This window comes from Pongo pygmaeus, chromosome 7 (genome assembly GCF_028885625.2).
Source record: "Pongo pygmaeus isolate AG05252 chromosome 7, NHGRI_mPonPyg2-v2.0_pri, whole genome shotgun sequence".
Classification (NCBI taxonomy): Eukaryota; Metazoa; Chordata; class Mammalia; order Primates; family Hominidae; genus Pongo; species Pongo pygmaeus.
This window is the reverse complement of record NC_072380.2, coordinates 10320361-10343774: the sequence shown is the minus strand read 5'-3', so window position 1 is coordinate 10343774 and position 23414 is coordinate 10320361. Positions and strand designations below refer to the sequence as shown.

At 43.8% G+C, this 23414-nt stretch overlaps 2 protein-coding genes and 1 non-coding gene across 4 annotated transcripts in view; 2 read left to right on the top strand and 1 right to left on the bottom strand.

The window, feature by feature from the left end:
* The window catches only part of PRSS55 (serine protease 55), an 83671-nt gene that overhangs the window by 1005 nt on the left and 59252 nt on the right, over nt 1-23414 (top strand). The window contains exons 2-5 of the transcript XR_008504336.2: nt 2741-2954; nt 5913-6073; nt 6551-12355; nt 12888-13010. The gene's annotated coding sequence lies outside the window, so the exon portion shown is untranslated. Of the gene's footprint in view, nt 1-2740; nt 2955-5912; nt 6074-6550; nt 12356-12887 lie in introns of the transcript that reaches the window.
* LOC129043236 (U6 spliceosomal RNA) lies at nt 5015-5121 on the top strand. Its single transcript, XR_008504342.1, has one exon. It is a non-coding gene; the product is annotated as a U6 spliceosomal RNA (small nuclear RNA).
* PRSS51 (serine protease 51) overlaps nt 11802-23414 on the bottom strand; it is a 64436-nt gene continuing 52823 nt past the window's right edge. For both annotated transcript variants that reach the window (XM_054499905.2, XM_054499902.2), the window contains exon 6: nt 11802-12292. In XM_054499905.2, coding sequence (XP_054355880.2) covers nt 12128-12292 — 165 coding nt within the window. In that variant the 3' untranslated portion in view covers nt 11802-12127. The remainder of the gene's footprint in view (nt 12293-23414) is intronic.

Genomic DNA, 23414 nt, shown 5'->3' with positions numbered 1-23414 from the left:
AGAGAAGAGACTTGGCCAGGCACGGTGGCTCACGCTTGTAATCCCAGTACTTTGGGAGGCCGAGGTGGGTGGATCACGAGGTCAGGGGATCGAGACCATCCTGGCTAACACGGTGAAACCCCTTCTCTACTAAAAATACAAAAAATTAGCCGGGTGCGGTGGTGGGCACCTGTAGTGCCAGCTACCCGGGAGGCTGAGGCAGGAGAATGGCGTGAACCCAGGAGGCGGAGCTTGCAGTGAGCCGAGATAGTGCCACTGCACTCTAGCCTGGGCAAAAGAGCAAGACTCTGTCTCAAAAAAAAAAAGAAAGAGAAGAGACTTAAGCCAAAAATAAAATAAAATAAAAACCTGAGCTGCTATTTTCTTAAAGCTCTATTCTAAACAATTAGCTTACCCCCACAGTTCTTGTGTTAACAGCAGCAAATCCATATGGGTCTGCAGCAACCTCAATTCTTGCCTCCTCAGAAGAAAGAATTTGACTGAGGGGCATAAGGCAGAGGGAGAAATGAAGGCAAGTTTTTGAGCAGTAGTGAAAGTTTATCAAAAAGTTTTAGAGCAGGAAAGAAAGGAAGTAAAGTACACTTGGAAGAGGGCCAAGCAGGCAACTTGAGAGATTCAAGTGCGCTGTTTGACCTTTGACTTGGGGTTTTATACGTTGGCAGGCTTGAGGAGTCTGCATCTCTTTTTCCCTGATTCTTCCCTTGGGGTGGGCTCTCCACGTGCCCAGTGGCCTGCCAGCACTTGGGAGGTGAGCATGTGCAGTGTATTGACTAAAGTTGTGTGCGTGTTCACTTGAGGCATTTTTTCCCTTATCAGTCGAACATTTCTGGAGGAAGGCCATATACCAGTTAAACTCTGCCATTTTGCCTCTTAGTGCACATGCTTGAGCCCACTAACCCAGCTCCTGAGATCTTACCGGGAAGCTGCTGATCACCAGCTTTAGGTGTTTTCTGTCTGCTGTGAGACCGCCTGTCCCTGGTGCCAGCTGTGACCGATTATTGTTTTAAAGAGACAGCTTACCAACTGTTGACCATTACCTGACGGTTACCTGCCACTCCTCGTTGGGGGGTGGGGCCCTCTCCTGCTCTGCTCATGTCCGCCTCGCTACTTACCTGACAGTCACCTGCCACTCCTCGTTGGGGGGTGGGGCCCTCTCCTGCTCTGCTCGTGTCTGCCTCGCTACCTACTCTAGCACTTGTGTTCCTCGTTCCCATCATAATGGCCAATAGCAGCAACCACTTGGGCTACCAAAAGCTTGCCTTAAATAGCTATTTTTACCGACTATCTGTATGCCACTTTCTAGTGGAAACAAAGACATCCAGGTCAGATATCAAATAAAAACCAAACCAGATACCCAGTCCTAGAATACCCAGGTCAGCAAAAAAAAGACATAACTCTGGAAATAGACCTATACTTATACTAATTTAGACCAACTGATTTAGACCAAGATGCCAAGGCAATCCAATGGAAAAATTAAGGCCTTTTCAATTCAGTTGGCTGTGTATATGAAACAAATGAATCCTGACCCATATCACACCATACACAGAAATAATTTCAAGATAGATGATGGACCTAAATGTTAGAGCTAAAATGATAAAGCTTGTAAAAGAAAACAATACAATATCTTCTCAATTTTGGAATAGGTGAAAATTTCTTAGGATTCAGCATGTACTAACCATGAAATAAATAATTGATCACATGGGTTTAATAAAAATTAAAACCATTTTTAAGAACTCTTCACACTGTATACTTAAGATCAGAGTATTTCTCTTTGTGCAAATTTCAATTTTTTAAAAAACCTACTTTGAGTTGTCATTTCTTTCTTATAGAATTAGCAAAAATCTGAAAGTTTGACAACTACTTTGTGATGGAGGCAGAGAAGCACCACCACTAAACACACACATGCACACACACGTACACACACACCTGCACACACAAGTACACACACAGTACACACACAAGTGCACACACGCACACACAAGTACCCACACACATACATGCACACAGTAAATGTGCACACACGTACATGCACATAGTACATCTGCACACATACACACGTACATGCACACACGTACACATACATGTACACACACACCCTCTCACAGGAGCTTGGTGGAGTGGTGTGGTCATTTCAGCTTCTCTATCTGCCTACTGGCCTGAGCTGAAGGCACAAGACTGCAGCCTCTCCTAGCCTCAGCTTTTCCTAGCCTCAGCCTTCTGAACTTTAAGCCCAGAGCATCATCACTGCTCTTAGTTCATAGACAAGAGGAAATCCTTTTTAAACCCAGCTTTCTTGGGGACACTACCCCATCTGCATGTAGCCACCATTCTTTGCTTCCCAGCTGCCAAAATTCTTGTGGCCACTGCAGCTTTAGACCAAAACGGACTGCAGGTATATACTGATTCTTCCTGCTAAGGCGTTTAGGTGCTTCCTCACCTAAATGCTTTCTAGACTCAGATGGTGGACAAGCTATCCTGTTCTGAGAAAGCTAATGAAGGCCAGGCTAAAGGAACTGTCTTTACATCATATTTTCTTTCTTCTCAAATGCATATGCACAAAGATTGATGCTTTTCCTTTGTTGTTGTTGTTGTTGTTGTTGTTCACAGCTCATGGAATTCCACTTAAGGCAAACTCATATAAAATGCTCTCATTTTTTAAAAATATTCTGCAACTTTTTCATTCTCTCTCTTCAAAAATATGCCAAGTTGCCTCAGTAAAGAATGCTGTTTTGTATGTCAGGCCTGATTGAAAAAATTCTGCTCAACGATGATTGCATGAAGAATGGACAGTCCACCCTCTCATCCAGATGGCCCGAAAGGTGCCCTTGGTGTCCATCAGACTGTCAGACTGCTGTTTACTGGGGCAGCTCCCAGGGTCTCTGCTCTTCTTTTGAGTCTGCACCACCGACATCCTTTTAAGCTTCAATTGGAGCTCCTGATGCTTGCGAGCAAAGGTAACTTGACTGCTACATCTCATTAGCTGTGTGTTTTTTTTCCCACCCCAACACTAGGACATTTCTGCTTCGGTGACTTCTGATCCTGAATCTTAGCGTTGTTGCTCATAATCTCTGAGAGCCAAAAGCAACTTTTAGTGGGGACTCAGGACCAGATGGTGGCTGAGGGAGCAAGCAGGGTGAAGGACAAGGATCTTTCTGGAAACCAAATCTGCAGGTTTCTGGGATGAACTACCAATGAAGGGGGAGGGAGTTCAACATATTTCCTATCTCATGAACCGTCTACCCTTTTGTCGGATAAAAGCTGCTGTGGAAGGATGCCTGTTTGCAAGGAGGAAAGAGCAAGCTTCCTGCTTCCCAGGTCCCTGGCATGCTCCCCGCTGGTGGAAAGGCACTCCCTCCAAACTCTTGGAGAGGGCTCAGGTTGAAAGTGGCAAGCTACTTCCAAGTTCCAGGTGACCCATAGGCTGTGACGTGGGTCTTAGCTATCTTTTAAGTACTACTATAGTTCTATGATTAGTTCAGGCACAACGCATCATCTGAGAGCCACTCATTGCAACCTGGAGTTGCTCTGTACCTTAGTGCACAAACTGAGAAGGACGCTTGGCTTTTGAGACAACGTGGTGTTTAATCACCAGGATGATAGAAGCATCACAAAATACAGTAACCGAATGGCCCAGGGTGAGAGAAGCAAAGCGTACGCAGAGTCTGGCTCGTACTTATAAGGCTTCCCTGCCAGCACAGTCTTCCTCTTGATCCAAAGCAGATAATTGGACACCTCGGTGTACACTCCAGGCATGTTCTTCTGGCAACAGCCCACACCCCAGCTGATAATACCCAGCTGGTACCATGTGCTTTTGTTCTTTTTCTGGCAAACCAGAGCTCCCGCTACTGTCACCCTAGGAAAGAAAGGTTGTTTGGGAGGGGAAGGGGCAGGAACAAGTTACTCCTATAGCCTACTGAGGTGCAGCCCGCTGGCACGAGGCAAAAAGCACTTATGGCACCTTTTGATGAGCAGACTTCTTTTTTTAAGAGTCAGGGTCTTGCTCTGTTGCCCAGGCTGAAGTGCAGTGGTGCAATCATAGCTCACTGCAATTTTGAACTTCTGGGCTCAAGCAATCTTCCTGACTTGGTCTCTGAAAGGGCTGGGACTACAGCCTTTGGGACAATAGTTTTGATTAGGCTCTCCAACCACATAGCTATGCTCTGGGACTTCTGGAAAAGAAAACAAACAATTTGGTCAACAAGGACTCTCAATCATCACCATCTAGTCTCATGCATTAGTTTTATTATTTTTGAGACAGAGTCTCACTCTGTCACCCAGGCTGGAGTGCAGTGGTACAATCTTAGCTCACTGCAACCTCCACCTCCTGGGTTCAAGTGATTCTCCTGCCTCAGCCTCCCGACTAGCTGAGACTACATGCAAATGCCACCATGCCTGGCTAATTTTTGTATTTTTAGTAGAGATGGAGTTTCACCATATTGGCCAGGCTGGTCTCAAACTCCTGACTGCAGGTGATCTACCCACCTCGGCCTCCCAAAGTGCTGGGATTACAGGTGAGAGACACCACGCCCAGCTCGTGCATTAGTTTTAATACAACAAGGGCTGGTTTGATAATCTGTTTTACCTCTAAGCACTTTTGTATGTTTTTTTCAAAATTCTTCACATTTTCCCCCAGCCTTTTCACCCCAAATCCATTTTCAGCCAACCCATTTTTCTCTTTCTGTGTTGTTCACAATAACAAAAAGTAAAAAAACCAACAAAAACCCATTGCACCTCATAATAGGTCACTGGACAAATACAGTAGATATACAAACTGACATATGCCAATGCAAAAATTACAAATATTGTATCAAAATGTTATCTTGTGGCACAAAACATTGAATTACAAACAACTTACAGATCCTAAAACATGCTGAAAAAGATGGCCAAATAGCACAAATAAATGGAGCAGACGTAATTAATGTGAAAATTGAGGAATATGGTAACTCTCATGGTTTTGAAGGTTTCCCCAAACCTTTTGGACCTTTCAAAAACTTCTATTAAAAAGTAGTGTGTAGTGCTCACTTCGGCAGCACATATCCTAAAACTGGAGCAACACAGAGAAGATTAGCATGGCTCCTGCGCAAGGATGACATGCAAATTCGTGAAGCGTTCCGTATGTTTACTTCACACACCAGGGCCTGTCGGTGGGGGTGGGGGCCAAGGGGAAGGAGAGCGTTAGTACAAATACCTAATGCATGCGGGGCTTAAAACCTAGATGACGGGTTGATGGGTGCAGCAAACCACCATGGCACATGTATACCTATGTAACAAACCTGCACATCCTGCACATGTATCCCAGAACTTAAAGAAAAAAAAAGAAATGTATAATGATAAAAAGTTGGAAAACTCAGATACGGAAAAAGACCACGAAGAATACCCATAACTATATAAATAAGTACATTTATATATAAAAACACACTACATGATGGGCAGACTTTTTTTCATACACGATTTTATACACGATTGTGTATGAAAAGAATATTTCAGGAAGAATACATATCCATATAATTGCCTTTGGCGAGTGGACTGAGAATGAGTGTAAGAGGTGAAATTCCTCTTCATTGTGCAGCCGTCTGTGCTACTTGAACTTTCTTTATCATATATTCAAATAAATAAATCAACAATCCTTCTAATTCCACCCATGCAGAGGCAACTCCTATTGCCACCTTCAGATGTTAACTTTCCACACCCTCGTCTATCAATGTGCACCCATCATATTTTACAGAGATAGGATCAGGATGTTCATATTGTTTCACAGCTGAAAAGGCTTTATTTTCAAAAATGTTAAGTGACACAGAAAATGTTGAAAAAAATCACCACTCTATGTGTTGCAAGTCGAAATACAAAACATTAAAACAAACAACTTCCTTCCCAAAGCCGGGTATGGGTTTATTTTTTTTTTTTTTAACCAGGTTGCCATTATGAAGAAATTGCTGTGCTCATCAACTTACTTTGAACCAAGCTGTTCTTTACTGAATGCCCTGAAGTCATTGGAAAGTCACATGACCTTGCTTTAAAGTGAAGAATTATAATTGTTTCTCTGAAGATGAGGGAGCTGCACGAAAGATGTCAGGTACAACAGTGGTATGGTTTGGATCTTAAATTTCTGAAGTCACATAGGCCTTGATTCAAACTCCAGTGTGAATATTCAGTTGAATGAATCTAAACAGTTTCTTAAGCAGTTTAAGGCTCAGTTTTTACATTGATGGTAAAAGTAACATCTCTCCTGCAGGACGGCTCTGTGAATGGAAGGAAACAGCTAAATCCAGGTCTTTATATATGACAAGCATTGACTCAGTGGAAACTCCTGCTATTTTTGTGGTTTTTAGACCAGGCAGATCTGGGCATGACTAGGGGAGGTTTTTCCTGGGACGCAGAAGGCGGTTCTAATCCCAGAGTCCGGATGCCCTCGTTAGAATTCTGGGCCTGTAATTCGCCTTGCTGGGGTGTCCTCAGCAAGACTTTCAGCTTCTCTGATCCTCATTTTTCTTATATGAAATAGGCCTGTCTCACAGAGCTAATTTCCAACACTTCTGTGTATTTGTGGCAGCCGTGTGTATGCTATTGAGAACTGGACGGGAGTGAAAGAGAGTGATGAAGACAACAGTCTATATAGCATCTCATCTCCTATTACCTATTAGCTCAGCGCTTCATGTGCATTACCTCACTGAATTCTCGCAACAGCCCAAAAAGGTAGGAACTCTTACTATTCCCATGTTACAGATGAGGAAATCGGAAAAGGCACAGGCACAGGGGATACCTCTTGCCAAGGTCACACAGGCAGTTCAAGTAGGGGAGCCTGGAGGGAGACTGGGTCATCTGACTTCAGAGCCTGCACCCCTAACCACTGCCCCTCGTTGCCTCCCTTTGGTTACAGAGGACCTGTTCTTTTAAGATCTTACAGACGATCTGGACTGGGTTGAATAGTATCGTCCCAAAATTCCCGTCCACCCAGAACCTCAGAATGTGACCTCATTTGGAAATAGAGTCTTTGCAGATATAATTAGTTAAATTAAGATGAGGTCATGGTGGATTGAAATAGACCCTAATCCAGTGACCAAGCAGAAGTAATTCCTCCGACTGCCCCAGAACCCATCGGGGCAGGCAGCTGGGGGTGTGGGGGCGGCCCTGGAATAGGGGCTGTGTGGTACGTGAGGACCTGGCTGCAGTGGTTGTCGGGCTGCAGTGGTTGTGGGGCTGATGGGAAACTACTAAAGTTTGGGGAAAGCAAGTAGAATTTCCTAAGAACATAATGGGTGGAGAGGGGAAAACCTGTGGTGGCTGTGAAGGTCCTGATGCCGTGTATGTCTAATTAATATCGTCTGATGGCCATGAATTTACTGTAAAAATAGAACATGCATTAACTTCAAGCATGATAAAAGCCATGTTAAGCTTAAAAAGCTTAAAAGCTTTTTAAAACAGCTCCCAGGCCAGGCGTGGTGGCTCACACCTGTAATCTCAGCACTTTGGGAGGCCAAGGTGGGTGGATCACCTGAGGTCAGGAGTTCAAGACCAGCCTGGCCAACATGGTGAAACCCTGTCTCTACTAAAAATAAAAATAAAAAAAATTTAGCCAGGCATGTTGGTGTGTGCTTGTAATCCCAGATACTAGGGGGACTGAGGCAGGAGGATCACTTGAACCTGGGAGGCGGAGGTTGCAATGAGCCGAGATCATGCCATTGCACTCCAGCCTGGGCAACAGAGCAAAACTCCGTCTCAAAAAAAAAAAAAAAAAAAAAAGCTCCCAGCATGTGGCAGAGATTTGATATTCATTGACCAATAAATTGGCTGGACATGGAACAAGGCTACAGAAATTATCAGGCTCGAGAAGATGGATCCATAGTAGATGTTAATGCACCGCCTTTGCTGTAGCTGCATGATGTCATGGTTTTGTGTTAGACCTGGTAGGTGCTGCATAGTCCTTCAGAAGATTTGCAAAGCGATAGCAGGAGATGACCCCTTTGAGGGTCACACACTGGCGTCAACACTGCCTAACATCTCCACCTTGACAGCCGGGTAGCTCTCCTGAAGGGGTTCGTTACAATGGCCATTCACTCTGGAAAACTGGTACTGAAGACAGACAGTAAACTCTCTCTCTCTCTCCCTTTCTCTCCCACACGTACTTTAACGTCTGGGTTGTATGGGAGCCATGATTTGAGCCTGGTCAGGGACCACCTGCATCTGATTGACCCGAGGGACTTCTTAGCAATGCAGTTCCCACCCGCGGATCCCACCCCGTGACTACCGAGTCAGCACGCCTGGAAACTGACTTTGAGAGCAAGCGCCCTAGGGGATTCTCCTGCCCACTGAGGATGGAGGGCCCTGGAGAGGCACATCCACAAGGACTCCCAGAGACCCACGTGCCAGGAGCTGCAGGCCCAGGGCAGCAGCAGGGCGACCCGCAGCAGGAGGGCTGCCCTTCATCCCTCCATCCTTTCTTCAGCCCTGGTCCTCCCATCAGCCACAGAGAGGCTTCTGGTGTGGAAGGGGGGCTGGGCGGGGCTTCACTCTCCACGCCTGCTATCTCCCAGCCCAGCCTGACTGCCCAGGTCACAATAGGGAAGGGGTGGAGCCGCCACAGTCCAGACAAAGCCGGGATCACCCTGAACCCTGTGGGGTGTGGAGGTCAGGATGGAGCTGGGGCAGAGAGGCTCGGAGTGGGAGGACTCCCCAGCCAGCTGTGCTCCTATAAGAGGCAGCGTCTCAGCTTCATGAATGTGTCAGGACAAAATAGCTGGAAGCGCGCTCTAGAAATAGCCTTGGGGAATGAGAAGGACTCAGGCTGCTGTTCCAAACCGCTCAAGTGAAACAGCAGAGAGGGCACTGGCTGTGGGGCCTTAGCGGAGTCTCTTAGCTTTGTGCCTCTGATGACTGCCCTGTAAAATGTGGACGATGATAGTGCAGCACTATATGGTTGAGAGGAGTAACGAGCTAATGGGTGTATCTGAGCACAGGATGTGGCAAATACCAAGCCCACGATTTTAGTTCTCCCATGTCATCTCTACTAATGTCTTCCTGCAAAGGAAGGCACCTTGGCCAGCAGTTTCTATGAACAAGACACGTCCAAAATACAGATCCATGCCTGGATCAGCTGCAGGGTAGCTTTTGGTGGTGCCATTCTTTCATTTCTTTGTTCGTGAGGTCATCCGGAGCTCTTTGGAGCACTTTCTACTTGCTGGGCTTGGAGGACAATGCAAAGATGACCAATAGATGTTCTCTCTCTTTGAAGCTCATAATCATCTGGAGAGACACACTGGCAGAGAGACTACCTTAATACAATGGGGTAAGGGTATCATTGGAAGCCAGGGGAGGGGCACGGGTGTGTGGTGGGTGGGAGAAGAGGCGAGGGGGAAAATTGTCTAGAGGAAATAAAGATTGTCTGGGCTAAGCCAATTCCCAAAGGGAAAGCCCTGGGGGGAGGGCAGGAATGCATTTGTTACAGTTTAAGTGATGGTCCCCCAAATTCCTATGTTGATGTTCTAACCCCCAGACCTCAGGATGTGACTTTATTTGGAAGTGGGTCCTTGCAGATGTAATTGATTAAGAGGAGGCCATGCTAGAGTAGGACAGGCCCCCAATCCAATATGACTGGTGATCTTATAGAAAGGGGCCATTTGGACACACCCACACAGGGAAAGCCCCATGTGAAGACTGGAGTTGTGCTGCCACAAGCCAAGAATGTACCAGAAGCCAGGAGGGAGAAGTGGAACAGATCCTTCCTAGCACCTTCAGAGGGAGCCTGGTCCTGCTAACATTGGGATTTTGGACTTCTGGCCTCCAGAGCTCCTGACAATATTTCTGTTGTTCTAAGCCACACAGTTTGTGGAACTTTGTTACAGCAACCCTGAAACTCAAGCAGCATTCTATCTGGGCAAAGGTACAGAGGTGTACGGGAACTGCGGGAACTTCTGAGTTAAATCAGAATTGTTGTTTTGGTAGTTCAAAAATAGGAGAATATTGACAAATGTGCATGGTTCAAGTTAAGCTATCAAGTTGGAATAATGTACCAGGTTGAGTGGTAGATGGGGGGGGGGGGGTCAGTTTACTGAATAAAGCTCAAATCCGAATAAACCATCTTCCCTGCTATGCGGCCAGTGAATCGTTCTGATAAGAAATCACCGTGGATGTGACAGGTGTATGAAGAATGGCTAGTATTACTAATTAATGGCAAGGAGCTCTGGTTGTGAACATTTTCCGAAATTCCATACATAAGGGAAGTTTGCAAACATTTTCCAAAATTCTATCCATATTCTATTTTAGGGAAAATGACTATGGGACTTTCTTTCCCCAGCTGTTTTGAGGCTTTAAAATTTATCTTAGAACCTCTTGGAACTATCCCATCGGAATAACTGGAAGACAGATAAAATATTAGGCAGTTCATTCATTTTATTGGACGTAGAGTTTTGTCAGAACCAGCATTTACTGTACTTCTCATAGCTGTAAGCAAAGCATTAGAATTCAGCAACCTAATGCTTTTCTTTTCTCTGCCAAGCGGGGTCCTGAAATGGGAGAGAAAGCCTCCTTGCCTCTGTTCTTTGGAAACAGCATGTATTTGGGGTCAGTAGAGCAAAACATCTCATTGCTGCTCTAAGTGTTTGCAAACTTTTGGGCACTGGAGGGGACATGCATATGAGATGGAACAGGGCATAGATAAAAGAATTCCTGCATTACCCACCATCCTGCCCAAAGAAACCACACAACTTCCACGGCAGTCCCAGACTTCAGAAAGGGAGAACACAGCAAGCACCTGCATTATCTTCATTTAGACCCCAAATCATCCAAAACTTGCCTAGCACAGCAGTAGATGAGTTCACATTTTAATCAAAACAAGATTGCATGGAAACATACATCCACATGAAAACCAGTACCCAGTGTTTATGGTTGCTTTCTTCTTAATTGCAAAAAACTGATAACAACCTAAATGTCCATCGTCAGAGGAAGCGATGAACAAACTGTGGTGCATTCACACAACAGTGGTGCTACACAGCAGCGAAGAGGAACAGCCGACTGACACGTATAACAACTCGGATCTCAGGAGCATCGCACGTAGTTGGAGAAGCCAGACACGAGCCACTGCACACTGTATGATTCCATGGCATTCTGGGAAAGGCAAAACTCCAAGCACAGAGAACGCATGACTTGTTGCCCAGGTTTGCGGTTCCAGGAAGAGGATGGATTACTAAGAAGCACAGGGGAATGTTTTGGGGTGATGAAAATGTTCTATGTCTTTTTTTTTTTTTTTTTTTTGTGAAATGGAGTTTCACTCTTGTCGCCCAGGCTGGAGAGCAATGGCATGATCTTGGCTCACTGCAACTTCCACCTCCCAGATTCAAGCAATTCTCCAGCCTCAGCCTCTTAAATAACTGAGATTACAGGCACATGACTCCCCGCCCAGCTAATTTTTGTATTTTTAGTAGAGACAGGTTTTCACCATGTTGGTCAGGCTGGTCTCAGGTGATCCGCCCACCTCAGCCTCCCAAAGTGCTGAGATTACAGGCATGAGGCACCACATTCGGCCAAAGTTCTATGTCTGGTCACAGCCATTTACATTCATCAGAATTCACAGAACCATCCATCTTGAAGTGGTGAATTTGCTGAATAGAAATTATACCTCAAAGACCCGACGTTCAAAAATGCCTTTGTGTTTTGTAAGCTTCAACCCTCGCCCAGTGGGAACCACAAAGGCATTGCCCAATTTGTTGAAAGCATTGCTGTTGTAACTTCAACATGTGGGGAGAAGTTATGTTTTCATACTGTCTTTGTCTGCTCTGCCCACCGTTACAAAACACCATAGACTGGGTGGATTGATCAACACACATTTATTTCCCACAGTGGAGGCTGGAAGTCCCCAAGACCCAGGTTCCTGGGGAGGGCTTTCTTCCTAGCCTGCAGGTGACCAGCATCTGCTGTGTCCTCTTGTGACTCTTCCTCAGTTCCTGTGTCAGAGGGGTCAGGGAGACAAGCGGGCATCCATCTTATAAGTGTCCTCATAAGGCCACCATCCTGTCGACCAGGGCACCACCCTATACCTCAGTTAACATTAATGACTTCCTTGGTGGCCCCCTGTCCCGTTGCAGCCAGGGTTAGCGCTTCAGCGTGCAAAGTGAAAGGCCACACAAATCTTTGTTCATAACAAATGCCCAGTGGACAGGACACTCGGGTGCCCTGAGGCTGCAGGAGCTGAGGGTGATCTTGCTCGGGTACTTCTGGTGGTAACTGCTGTATGGGAAATAGTCTGTTCCTCCTGGCTGGTGTCAGAAGTAACCAGGCTGAAGCCATGCTCTGAAAGAACCTGTGCAGGGAGAGAAAGACCTGTTTGAGACCGACCTGAAAGCTCTCCCAGGGGAAAGAGCAGGTAAGCCTGGCTCCCTGAAGGTCCAGGGGGAGAATGGGCTTCCCTTAGAGGCCTCATCAGGGGCGCAGTGGGAGGGAATGAAAGGGGTGGACAGGGTAGGGATGGGGCAGGGATAGGAGGGAGGTTTGCAGCTCCACCCGGCACTACCCCCTCTACCCACCAGTTCACAAATGTGACCCTGGCCCCCTCCCAGGCTGAACAGAGGGTCCCCCTAATTTTTTGTGGCTCTGGGGAGCAGGGGCCCTGCTGGGACATCCTGGCGAGCAGGGGGTCACTCAGGGTCTGTGCTCTGAACTCCAGGCAAGGGAGCCTGGGGAGTCAGGGCAGGACAGGACATGGCCTGAGGGCCTGTGGCTCATCACCGCCCTCTGCGTCCTAGTTTACATTCCGGTGGCATCTGCTGCCAGGGAAAGCCACGCATCAACACAAGCTGCGAAAGGAGAGGGGAGCTATTTGGGGCAGGAGACAGACTAAGAAATAGACATTGCTCCCCATGGATTTCAGCCCATTTCTTTTCCCTTTTGGTTTTCAGCTGTGCCCTAATTCTTCCCTGTACGGGGACAGTTGGATCTTTGCAGGCAATGCAACAGAGGTGCAACTCCAGATGTAGCGATACCACTTTGGACAGGGGTGCCAGGTGTGGGCCCCAGACTTTTGTCCAGGAGGGCATTGTCTGTGTGCCACAGTCCACTCCACTTGGCCTCCTGGAGATGAAATCCCCATGCCAGCCAAGAGGGGCACGCGATGCCAACTTAGAGTTCAGCGTCACTCCACTTCTCTGCTCACCATCACTCCTCACCTTCTCCTGGGCCCTGCCCTGATTTTTCGAATCTCCCTCCAGCCCTCTGCAGTGGAAATGAGGAGGTTGATGACTCCGAAACCAGCAGATCTGGGGCGTTAAGGAAGATGGCCCTAAGTATGTCAATTAGGAAGGACTCCAGAAGGAAACAGGATTCTACTCTGAAAGTGCAAATGAAGGCATTTTAATGAAGGGACTGAAAGTTGTGTGCATTGTAAAGGGATTCAGCGAAGGAGAACAAGATGTCCAGAGTTGAACAGTAGCCGTAAGCCATAGGGGAAGCTACTGTCATTGGAATCCAGTGAGGACTGCAAGTGTGAAGGAGGGACTGCCCTGTGAGGACTGAGTATAGAAGGGACCCAGCCAGCGGCAGAACAATGGCCCAAACAGGAAAGTGACAGGGAAGAAATACCCCAACCCTATCCCTTCCTGCCCTGGTACTTCCTGTTGGTACTTGCTGAGGTCAAGCCAAGTGGCATTTAGGATCCCAGGTAACTCAGTCCCTAGGAGCCAGCCTCCCAGGACCCAGGGAAGTACAGCACAAGGATCTGTATTGGGGAAATGGGAGACAAATGGAAAATAATGGCTCAGCGTCATCTAACACATTCTCACAGAGGACAGAGTTGACAGCTATGAGCTATTCTGATTTTAGGGCTGAGAAAGACACCACACTACCCATTATTAAGCCTAATCATGTACAATATACTATGCCCAGGATTTGCAAGTGTTATCTTGCTTAATCCTCATAGCAACCACATGAGGGAATTACTCTTCTTGTTTTCCACATTTAGCAGGTCAATATGCCAGATATTATATACTGATTTTTAGCACCATCGCTTCCTTTCTAAATCTCCCAGGTATTGTAGAGGCTGAAAGCCTAAGAGCTGTGTTTCTCAGGATCCCAGCAGGCTTCCAATTTAGATTCTCAGCCAAGTTCTAGGAGGCAGAGGAAAGGGAGCAATCATTTTCCCATGGCAGCTGTGTGCAGGCATGCAGATTTCAGCAGACGGCAGTCATGAGGTTTTGCCATTAACTTTGGGTCTTCTGCAAATCATCCTGATACTGAAGATAATTATATCATTTGCAGGGGGTTCCAATGATTCCTTTAGTTTACTGAGCTCTTGAAGCAACTGTTTTTCCTGACCTTGACACTCAAGCACTTTTGATGGTTCTAGAAGTACCCATTTTCAGGTATTAAATACCTTTCTGTTTGAGATACATGAGTGTTTTCTATTTTCCTGAAAGAATCCTGACTGATACAGTATTTGGTACTGAAAGTGGTTCCAGGAAATACAACTGCAAAGATGGAGGGAAATCTAAGATGTGTTATTAGGCATGGATTAGCTTGAAGCCAATAATGACCTCCTGGCTAGTGGAAAATGGGTTTCTGGTAGTCCATGGCATGCAGTGTCTTAAGTTATGACCTGTCATTCATAGAATCAATTGCCTATTAAAAGACACCAAGCACCTTTTTGATAGAATACTCTGGTGGAAGAGATAAGTACAAGGGTTAAAGTTATTGAATGCAATGGAAAATTTACAGAAAAAATACAGAACAAAATACCCCAACAATCTCAGGCCTTTAAAATTTCAACTCAGAGGCATAACTCAAAAGCATTGGAGAAGCATCAAAGAAGCTTCTACAACTGCCCCTGAAAGAATCTCTTATCATAGCAGAAATTGAACCCAGAGTTGTTCCTACAAGGTGGCAGAATTACAACCTAACTTGAATTCAGAGCCTCTTTAGGTGCTTCCATGAAAGGTGATTAATTGGAAAGGACTGTGACCAGGAGTATTGCATTGGGAAACTTGGGTATGTTAAGATGAATCAACGTACTTCACAACCTTAAAGTCCACTGAGCTTCCCTTCCTTTCCTTTCTGGGAACCTAGTCCCTTCTTGCTTGAAGACTTTGTAAAGACTCATCTGAAGAAAGTACTTTCCCAGGGAATGCTGCTTCTCCCATAGCCCACTACACCCCATCACCTCTCACAGCAGTCATTAGAGTCATCCCAGTATAATTCATAGAAATCAGTTCAAATCTGACCCAGGAGAAGATAGAAAACATTAAAATAACTGCAACATTCTTCTAATATATATTTGTAGAAACCTGAGGATTATGTGCAAGAATGGTTTCTAAGGGACTTAGAATTTTATTTGACTGGGCCAAATTTATCAGTTTAAGTGCACTTAAGAGAAATTCTGAATTCAGTGGTTTACCTAGAGCAGCTGGAAGTGGCTCTATTTGGTTGAAGGACTAAAACCTTGGACCAAAAAAATGGCCTACGTTAAACAGAATTGCTTTCCAGAATATAAAAGAAGGAATCCAAAGTCTTAGATAAGAATGCCAGAATGGATTTACTGTGACCTGCTCCCCCATCCTCTAACTCTAGTTTATGAGATTCCTGAGGATGCTTTGTTATATCAGGCGTTGAAAAATACATTTCCAAGGAGAGCACCAGCATCCTTGGAAGGCCCTGCTGTGGCCATTGTCTGTAGGCTGGGGGTGATGTAGCACGTACCCATCTGGTGGAAAATTGATTACAGTTGACCCCTTCCCTCATGGAGTAGTCAGCAATTTTCCATCACAGTAGTAGATATTTATTCATTCTGTCTATGGATGTGTCTCCCAGGCCCACAAGGCCTTTGCTGCCTCATCACACATAACTTACTAAATGCCTAGTTATTCATCACGATGGTTTTGCATTTGGCATTACTTCTTACAAACCGATTAAAATGCAACAGATCAAAATGCAGCAGAACTGAAGCAATGCACTTGGTGCCCATGGGATTCACGGATCTTCCCATAGGTCCCACCACCCAGAAGCAGCATGCCTGATAGAACAGTGGAATGGCCCCATAGGGGTTATGCAACTGAGCCTGTTGATATCTCATGACATGTGAGGCTGGAGTGCTCTTTTACAAAGTACCGTGTCTATTATGTAGCACATTCAACAGGAGCTGATTCTTGTATGGCCAGAAAACTTGGGTTTGGGAACCAAGGGATAAGAATGGGACTGGCTTCATTCACTATTGCACATAATAATCCACACCCAATAAAGTTTTGCTTCTTACCACTGCAACTTTGAGCTCTGGAGGTTTAGAGACCTTGGTTCCCAAGGGAAGAATGCCTCTACCAGGGAATACGATGGTTTATTGCATGGAGAGTTGAGACTGCCACCTGGACATCTGGAGTTCATTATACCACTAAGCCAATAGGCAAAGGAAGAGGTTAGTGTCTTGGCTGAGAAGACTGACCCCAAATATCAAAGAACAGAGATTTGCTCCACACATGGGGACAAGGAGGAATATGTCTGAAATCCATTACATCCTTTGAAGATGCTCTTTCTATTTCATTGTCCAAAGGGAAAAATCAGTGGAAAACTATAGCAACCCCATACAGGAAAAACCATCAAGAGCTCAGAAATGAATGTCTGGTCACCCCAACAAATAACCAAAATCAGCTGAGGTTCAAATTGGAAGAAGGCCAACTGTGGCCTCAGGATCAGTTGCAGACTTGAGAACAATTGCAGCAGCCTGGATTTTTGTGTTTGTTTTATGTGTTTGTATATACCAATTTCCTTTTTTTCCTTCTTTTCCCCAAGTGTTCACATTGGTTACATTTATTACTGATCTTTAGGATATAAGATTGTGGTGGCCATGGAAGTGTACCGCCCAGATCTACTTCAAAAGAATCTGCTGTGGGAAGCATAGTTGATGACAGCCTTCAGCTTACTCCTCCAGATCCATGATAGCTGTCAGACCAACACTGCACTTCTACGGAGTATAGCCAGCCAATGGCTGAGAGTGGCAGGGGCCAACTTTTCTTGGGCCATTACTGCTCAACCTGGCACCCTTTGCTCAGGAATTCTCACCAACCTGGTCCAGACTTTCTCAGACCTGCAATGGGGTCTGAAGATACTCTGCCTCCTCCTGTTCCCAAGATCCTTTATCCTTGCCAGGCATTTCCACCAATAAATCTCTTTCACATATAATTCAGTCTTGGCATTGGCTCTTGGAGGACCCAAACTGACAGGGATGTGAAGCTGAGATTGTGATTAAACAATCTCACTCAAAGATGGATATGATGATTTTATGAGACTTTTCAGAGAGGATCAGAGTGTTCTATTTGCGTAGAGAATAGTCGTATTGTGTTAGGAGCATGCTGTTACTATTATTGTTTTCTAGAAATTTTAATAAAGAAGGTTGTGTGCATATGCTGAGCAGCCAAAGTGGTAGGCTTGCTAGATAGTGTCTCAATAAGCACTCAAAATCCAGTTCCCCTAAATCCTAATTCCATTTTTGTGTGTCATGTTGCAGCTGCCTTACGCTAGTATTCTGGATGTGATTTTGGGTCCAATGAGATGCACTTACTAATATCTGCAATGTACAATGTAGGCAGCAGCAGCACCAGCTAAAGCTGAGCTCTGGTAGAGTTGGATTGGATTTTTACAGTGACCTAACTCTTCAGTGTGATATTTCCTCCTGGTCATCAGCTACAGGCTGTGAGACAGCCTGGGGGAGACAGGGTAGCCATGTTTCCCACTACCTCCCAACCACTGACTGGCGCACCAGCCTCCTGGCCTTAGGTCACAGCCACAATGACATGACCTCCTAAAATCCCTGGCAAGCTGGAAGAGCAGCCCTGCAACCAAGTCTGCTGGTAAGATAAGGGTTTCTGTTTACTAACCTAGAGCTGCTCTATTCTTTCATCCTTGTTCCCCTTTCAACCGTCTCTCGCAAGTACTAGTTTTGCCATTAAATATGCATTTTGTTTTGCAAAATGAGAAGAGCTTATAAATACTTCAAATTTTCTCCCTCTGTTTCACTCCTTTCCATTTCTTTCTAAACTTACGGTAAAATATTAAATATACAAAATGTTTTTGTCTTTATGCAAAACAATAATACCATAAAATAAAACACTACAGAGTTGAAGCCCTCTGAGGATCTCTCCATTTCTTCCAGCCATAACGAATATCCTGAACTTTGCATTTCTTTTCCCTTTGCAGTTGCTTATTTTTTCTACATCTGAATATATCCTGACACATTTTTAAAATTTATAGAAATACCACACTGAATACATTTTTCTGTAACTTGCCTTTGCACTGCATTGTGAGATTAAGCTATGTTGATCTGTTTAACTCCAGCTGATGTATGTAATCATCCCCTAATGACATTCTGTTGTTTGACTATACCAAAATTTATTCAGGTCTCTGATAATGAGCATTTAGATTGGTTTGTTTTCTATTTATGAATTTAGCGATTATGTTTCTAATTTTTTGTTATTATAAACTATGGTGCTATGAATATTCCTGTACATGCCACCTTCAAAATTTTAAAATTTTAAGTGTTTTAAAATACAGTCAGGTCGGGACACGTTCTGAGAAATGTATCATTAGGCAATTTCATTTCTAGGCACACATCAATGTATGCAAATCTAGATGGCATAGCCTACTACACACCTAGGCCATATGGTGTAGTGTGTTGCTCTGACCACCATCATATATATAGTTCATCATTGACCAAAATGGCATTCTGCGGCATGTCTCTATTAAAATTTTTTAGTGGAAAACCGTTTTTTAAAATCTGTTTTACATGAATGATAGTTTTTAGTGTCAACAATTTAAATATGGCAGTTATTTTTTCTCAGCACATTGGTGGTATTCTTCCAACATCTTTTAGCTTCCCTTGCTGCTGTTGAGAAGTCTGTTGATTTGATACTCCTCTGTAAGTAATCCATTTTTTCCTCGCATATGCTGCTTTTGAGATCTTCTCTGCCTTTATTGTTCTGCCATTTCACTAAAATGTGTTTAGAGATATATAAATTCTGCTTGGACTCTATTGTGCTTTCAGAATTGGAAGATCAATGTCTTTCATTAATTATGGAACATTCTTGGTCACGGACTCATTGAATGTTTCCTTTTCTCCATTATTTCTATTCTTTTCTTCTGAAACTTCGGTAGTCATATGTTAGTCCTTTTCACTCCATCTGCCTTGTTTCATAACTTCTCTCTCATGTTTTCCCATATTGCTTTTTAGCATCCTGAGTAATGTTCAGATCCATATACTGGTTTACTGATTATATTTATTTTATTATTAAAGTTTTAGGATACATGTGCAAAATGTGCAGGTTTGTTACATATGTATACATGTGCCATGCTGGTATGCTGCACCCATTAACTTGTCATTTAGCGTTAGGTATATCTCCTAGTGCTATCCCTCCCACCTCCCCACACCCCACAACAGGCCCCAGTGTGTGATGTTACCCTTCCTGTGTCCATGTGTTCTCATTGTTCAATTCCCACCTATGAGTGAGAACATGCGGTGTTTGGTTTTTTATCCTTGCTATAGTTTGCTGAGAATGAAGGTTTCCAGCTTCATCCATGTCCCTACAAAGGACATGAACTCATCATTTTTTATGGCTGCATAGTATTCCATGGTGTATATGTGCCACATTTTCTTAATCCAGTCTATCACTGTTGGACATTTGGGTTGGTTCCAAGTCTTTGCTATTGTGAATAGTGCCGCAATAAACATACGTGTGCATGTGTCTTTATCGCAGCATGATTTATAATCCTTTGGGTATATACCCAGTAATGGGATGGCTGGGTCAAATGGTATTTCTAGTTCTAGATCCCTGAGGAATCGCCACACTGACTTCCACAATTGTTGAACTAGTTTACAGTCCCACCAACAGTGTAAAAGTGTTCCTATTTCTCCACATCCTCTCCAGCACCTGCTGTTTCCTGACTTTTTAATGATCACCATTCTAACTGGTGTGAGATGGTATCTCATTGTGGTTTTGTTTCTTTATTATTATTATTATTATACTTTAAGTTTTAGGGTACATGTGCACAATGTGCAGGTTAGTTACATATGTATACATGTGCCATGCTGGTGTGCTGCACCCATTAACTTGTCATTTAGCATTAGGTATATCTCCTAATGCTATCCCTCCCCCGTCCCCCCACCCCACAACAGTCCCCAGAGTGTGATGTTCCCCTTCCTGTGTCCATGTGTTTTCATTGTTCAATTCCTACCTATGAGTGAGAACATGCAGTGTTTGGTTTTTTGTCCTTGCGTTAGTTTACTGAGAATGATGATTTTCAATTTCATCCATGTCCCTACAAAGGACATGAACTCATCATTTTTTATGGCTGCATAGTATTCCATGGTGTATATGTGCCACATTTTCTTAATCCAGTCTACCATTGTTGGACATTTGGGTTGGTTCCAAGTCTTTCCTATTGTGAATAGTGCCGCAATAAATATACGTGTTCATGTGTCTTTATAGCAGCATGATTTAAAGTCCTTTGCGTATATGCCCAGTAATGGGATGGCTGGGTCAAATGGTATTTCTAGTTCTAGATCCCTGAGGAATCGTCACACTGACTTCCACAAGAGTTGAACTAGTTTACAGTCCCACCAACAGTGTAAAAGTGTTCCTATTTCTCCACATCCTCTCCAGCATCTGTTGTTTCCTGACTTTTTAATGATCACCATTCTAACTGGTGTGAGATGGTATCTCATTGTGGTTTTGATTTGCATTTCTCTGATAGCCAGTGATGGTAAGCATTTTTTCATGTGTTTTTTGGCTGCATAAATGTCTTCTTTTGAGAAGTGTCTGTTCATTTCCTTTGCCCACTTTTTGATGGGGTTGTTTTTTTCTTGTAAATTTGTTTGAGTTCATTGTAGATTCTGGATATTAGCCCTTTGTCAGATGAGTAGGTTGTGAAAATTTTCTCCCATTTTGTAGGTTGCCTGTTCACTCTGATGGTAGTTTCTTTTGCTGTGCAGAAGCTCTTTAGTTTAATTAGATCCCATTTGTCGCCATTGCTTTTGGTGTTTTAGACATGAAGTCCTTGCCCATGCCTATGTCCTGAATGGTAATGCCTAGGTTTTCTTCTAGAGTTTTTATGGTTTTAGGTCTAACGTTTAAGTCTTTAATCCATCTTGAATTAATTTTTGTATAAGGTGTAAGGAAGGGATCCAGTTTCAGCTTTCTCCATATGGCTAGCCAGTTTTCCCAGCACCATTTATTAAATAGGGAATCCTTTCCCCATTGCTTGTTTTTGTCAGGTTTGTCAAAGATCAGATAGTTGTAGATATGTGGCATTATTTCTGACTGCTCTGTTCTGTTCCATTGGTCTCTGTCTCTGTTTTGGTACCAGTACCATGCTGTTTTGGTTACTGTAGTCTTGTAGTATAGTTCGAAGTCAGGTAGTGTGATGCCTCCAGCTTTGTTCTTTTGGCTTAGGATTGACTTGGCGATGCGGGCTCTTTTTTGGTTCCATATGAACTTTAAAGTAGTTTTTTCCAATTCTGTGAAGAAAGTCATTGGTAGCTTGATGGGGATGGCATTGAATCTATAAATTACCTTGGGCAGTATGGACATTTTCACGATATTGATTCTTCCTACCCATGAGCATGGAATGTTCTTCCATTTGTTTGTATCCTCCTTTATTTCATTGAGCAGTGGTTTGTAGTTCTCCTTGAAGAGGTCCTTCACATCCCTTGTAAGTTGGATTCCTAGGTATTTTATTCTCTTTGAAGCAATTGTGAATGGGAGTTCACTCATGATTTGGCTCTCTGTTTGTCTGTTATTGGTGTATAAGAATGCTTGTGGTTTTTGCACATTGATTTTATATCCTGAGACTTTGCTGAAGTTGCCTATCAGCTTAAGGAGATTTTGGACTGAGACAATGGGATTTTCTAGATATACAATCATGTCATCTGCAAACAGGGACAATTTGACTTCCTCTTTTCCTGATTGAATACCCTTTATTTCCTTCTCCTGCCTGATTGCCCTAGCCAGAACTTCCAACACTATGTTGAACAGGAGTGGTGAGAGAGGACATCCCTGTCTTGTGCCAGTTTTCAAAGGGAATGCTTCCAGTTCTTGCCCATTCAGTATGATATTGGCTGTGGGTTTGTCATAGATAGGTCTTATTATTTTGAGATACATCCCATCAATACCTAATTTATTGGGAGTTTTTAGCATGAAGGTTGTTGAATTTTGTCAAAGGCCTTTTCTGCATCTATTGAGATAATCATGTGGTTCTTGTCATTGGTTCTGTTTATATGCTGGATTACATTTATTGATTTGTGTATGTTGAACCAGCCTTGCATCCCAGGGATGAAGCCCACTTGATCATGGAGGATAAGCTTTTTGATGTGCTGCTGGATTTGGTTTGCCAGTATTTTATTGAGGATTTTTGCATCGATGTTCATCAGGGATATTGGTCTAAAATTCTCTTTTTTTGTTGTGTCTCTGCCAGTGTTTGGTATCAGGATAATGCTGGCCTCATAAAATGAGTTAGGGAGGATTCCCTCTTTTTCTATTGATTGGAAGAGTTTCAGAAGGAATGGTACCAGCTCCTCCTTGTACGTCTGGTAGAATTCAGCTGTGAATGCATCTGGTCCTGGACTTTTTTTGGTTGGTAAGCCATTAAACTTCAAAGAGGGAAGTCCTGTATTTCATGTTGTTCCCAGTAGTCCAAGAGATGGGACTATGACACTGTTGATGGTTAATTTAATGTGTCCAACATGGCCAGGCTCTGGTGCCCAGTTTGGTTGAACAGCAGTGTAGATGTTGCTCTGAAGGCTATTTTTAGACGTGATTAACATTTGAATCACTAGACCTTGAGGAAAGCAGATTGCCCTCCATTTGTGAGTTGACCTCATCCAATCAGATGAAGGTCTTAGGAGAAAGGATTTAAGTCCCCCAAAGAAGAAATTTTGCCCCCAGATGGCCTTCGGACTTGATACTGCAACATCACCTCTTCCTTGGGTCTCCAATTTACCTGCCTTCCCCACAGATTTTAGACTTGCCAGCCCTCAAAATCACATGGGCCAGTTATTTAAAATAAATCCCTCTCTCTTTACATATATGTAATGAAAGGAAACTATCCATAAATAAATGATATGTATTTAGAAATAAAACAGTATGTATTTTTATATACTTACGTATATATAAAATTATGTATGTATACAGACACGTGCATACATACATAGGTATGTATACAAATGCATGTACATACCTAAGTATATGTATACATGTATGTATACAAGTTCAGTTGGCCCTCCATATCCATGGGTTCTGCATCTGTGGATTCAACCAACCTCAGATAGAAAATATTTGGAAAAAATACAGATGGTTGTATCTGTACTGAACATGCACGAACTTTTTAAAAATTATTATCCTTAAACAATACAGTATAACAACTCTTTACCTAGCATTGACATTGTTTTAGGCACTATA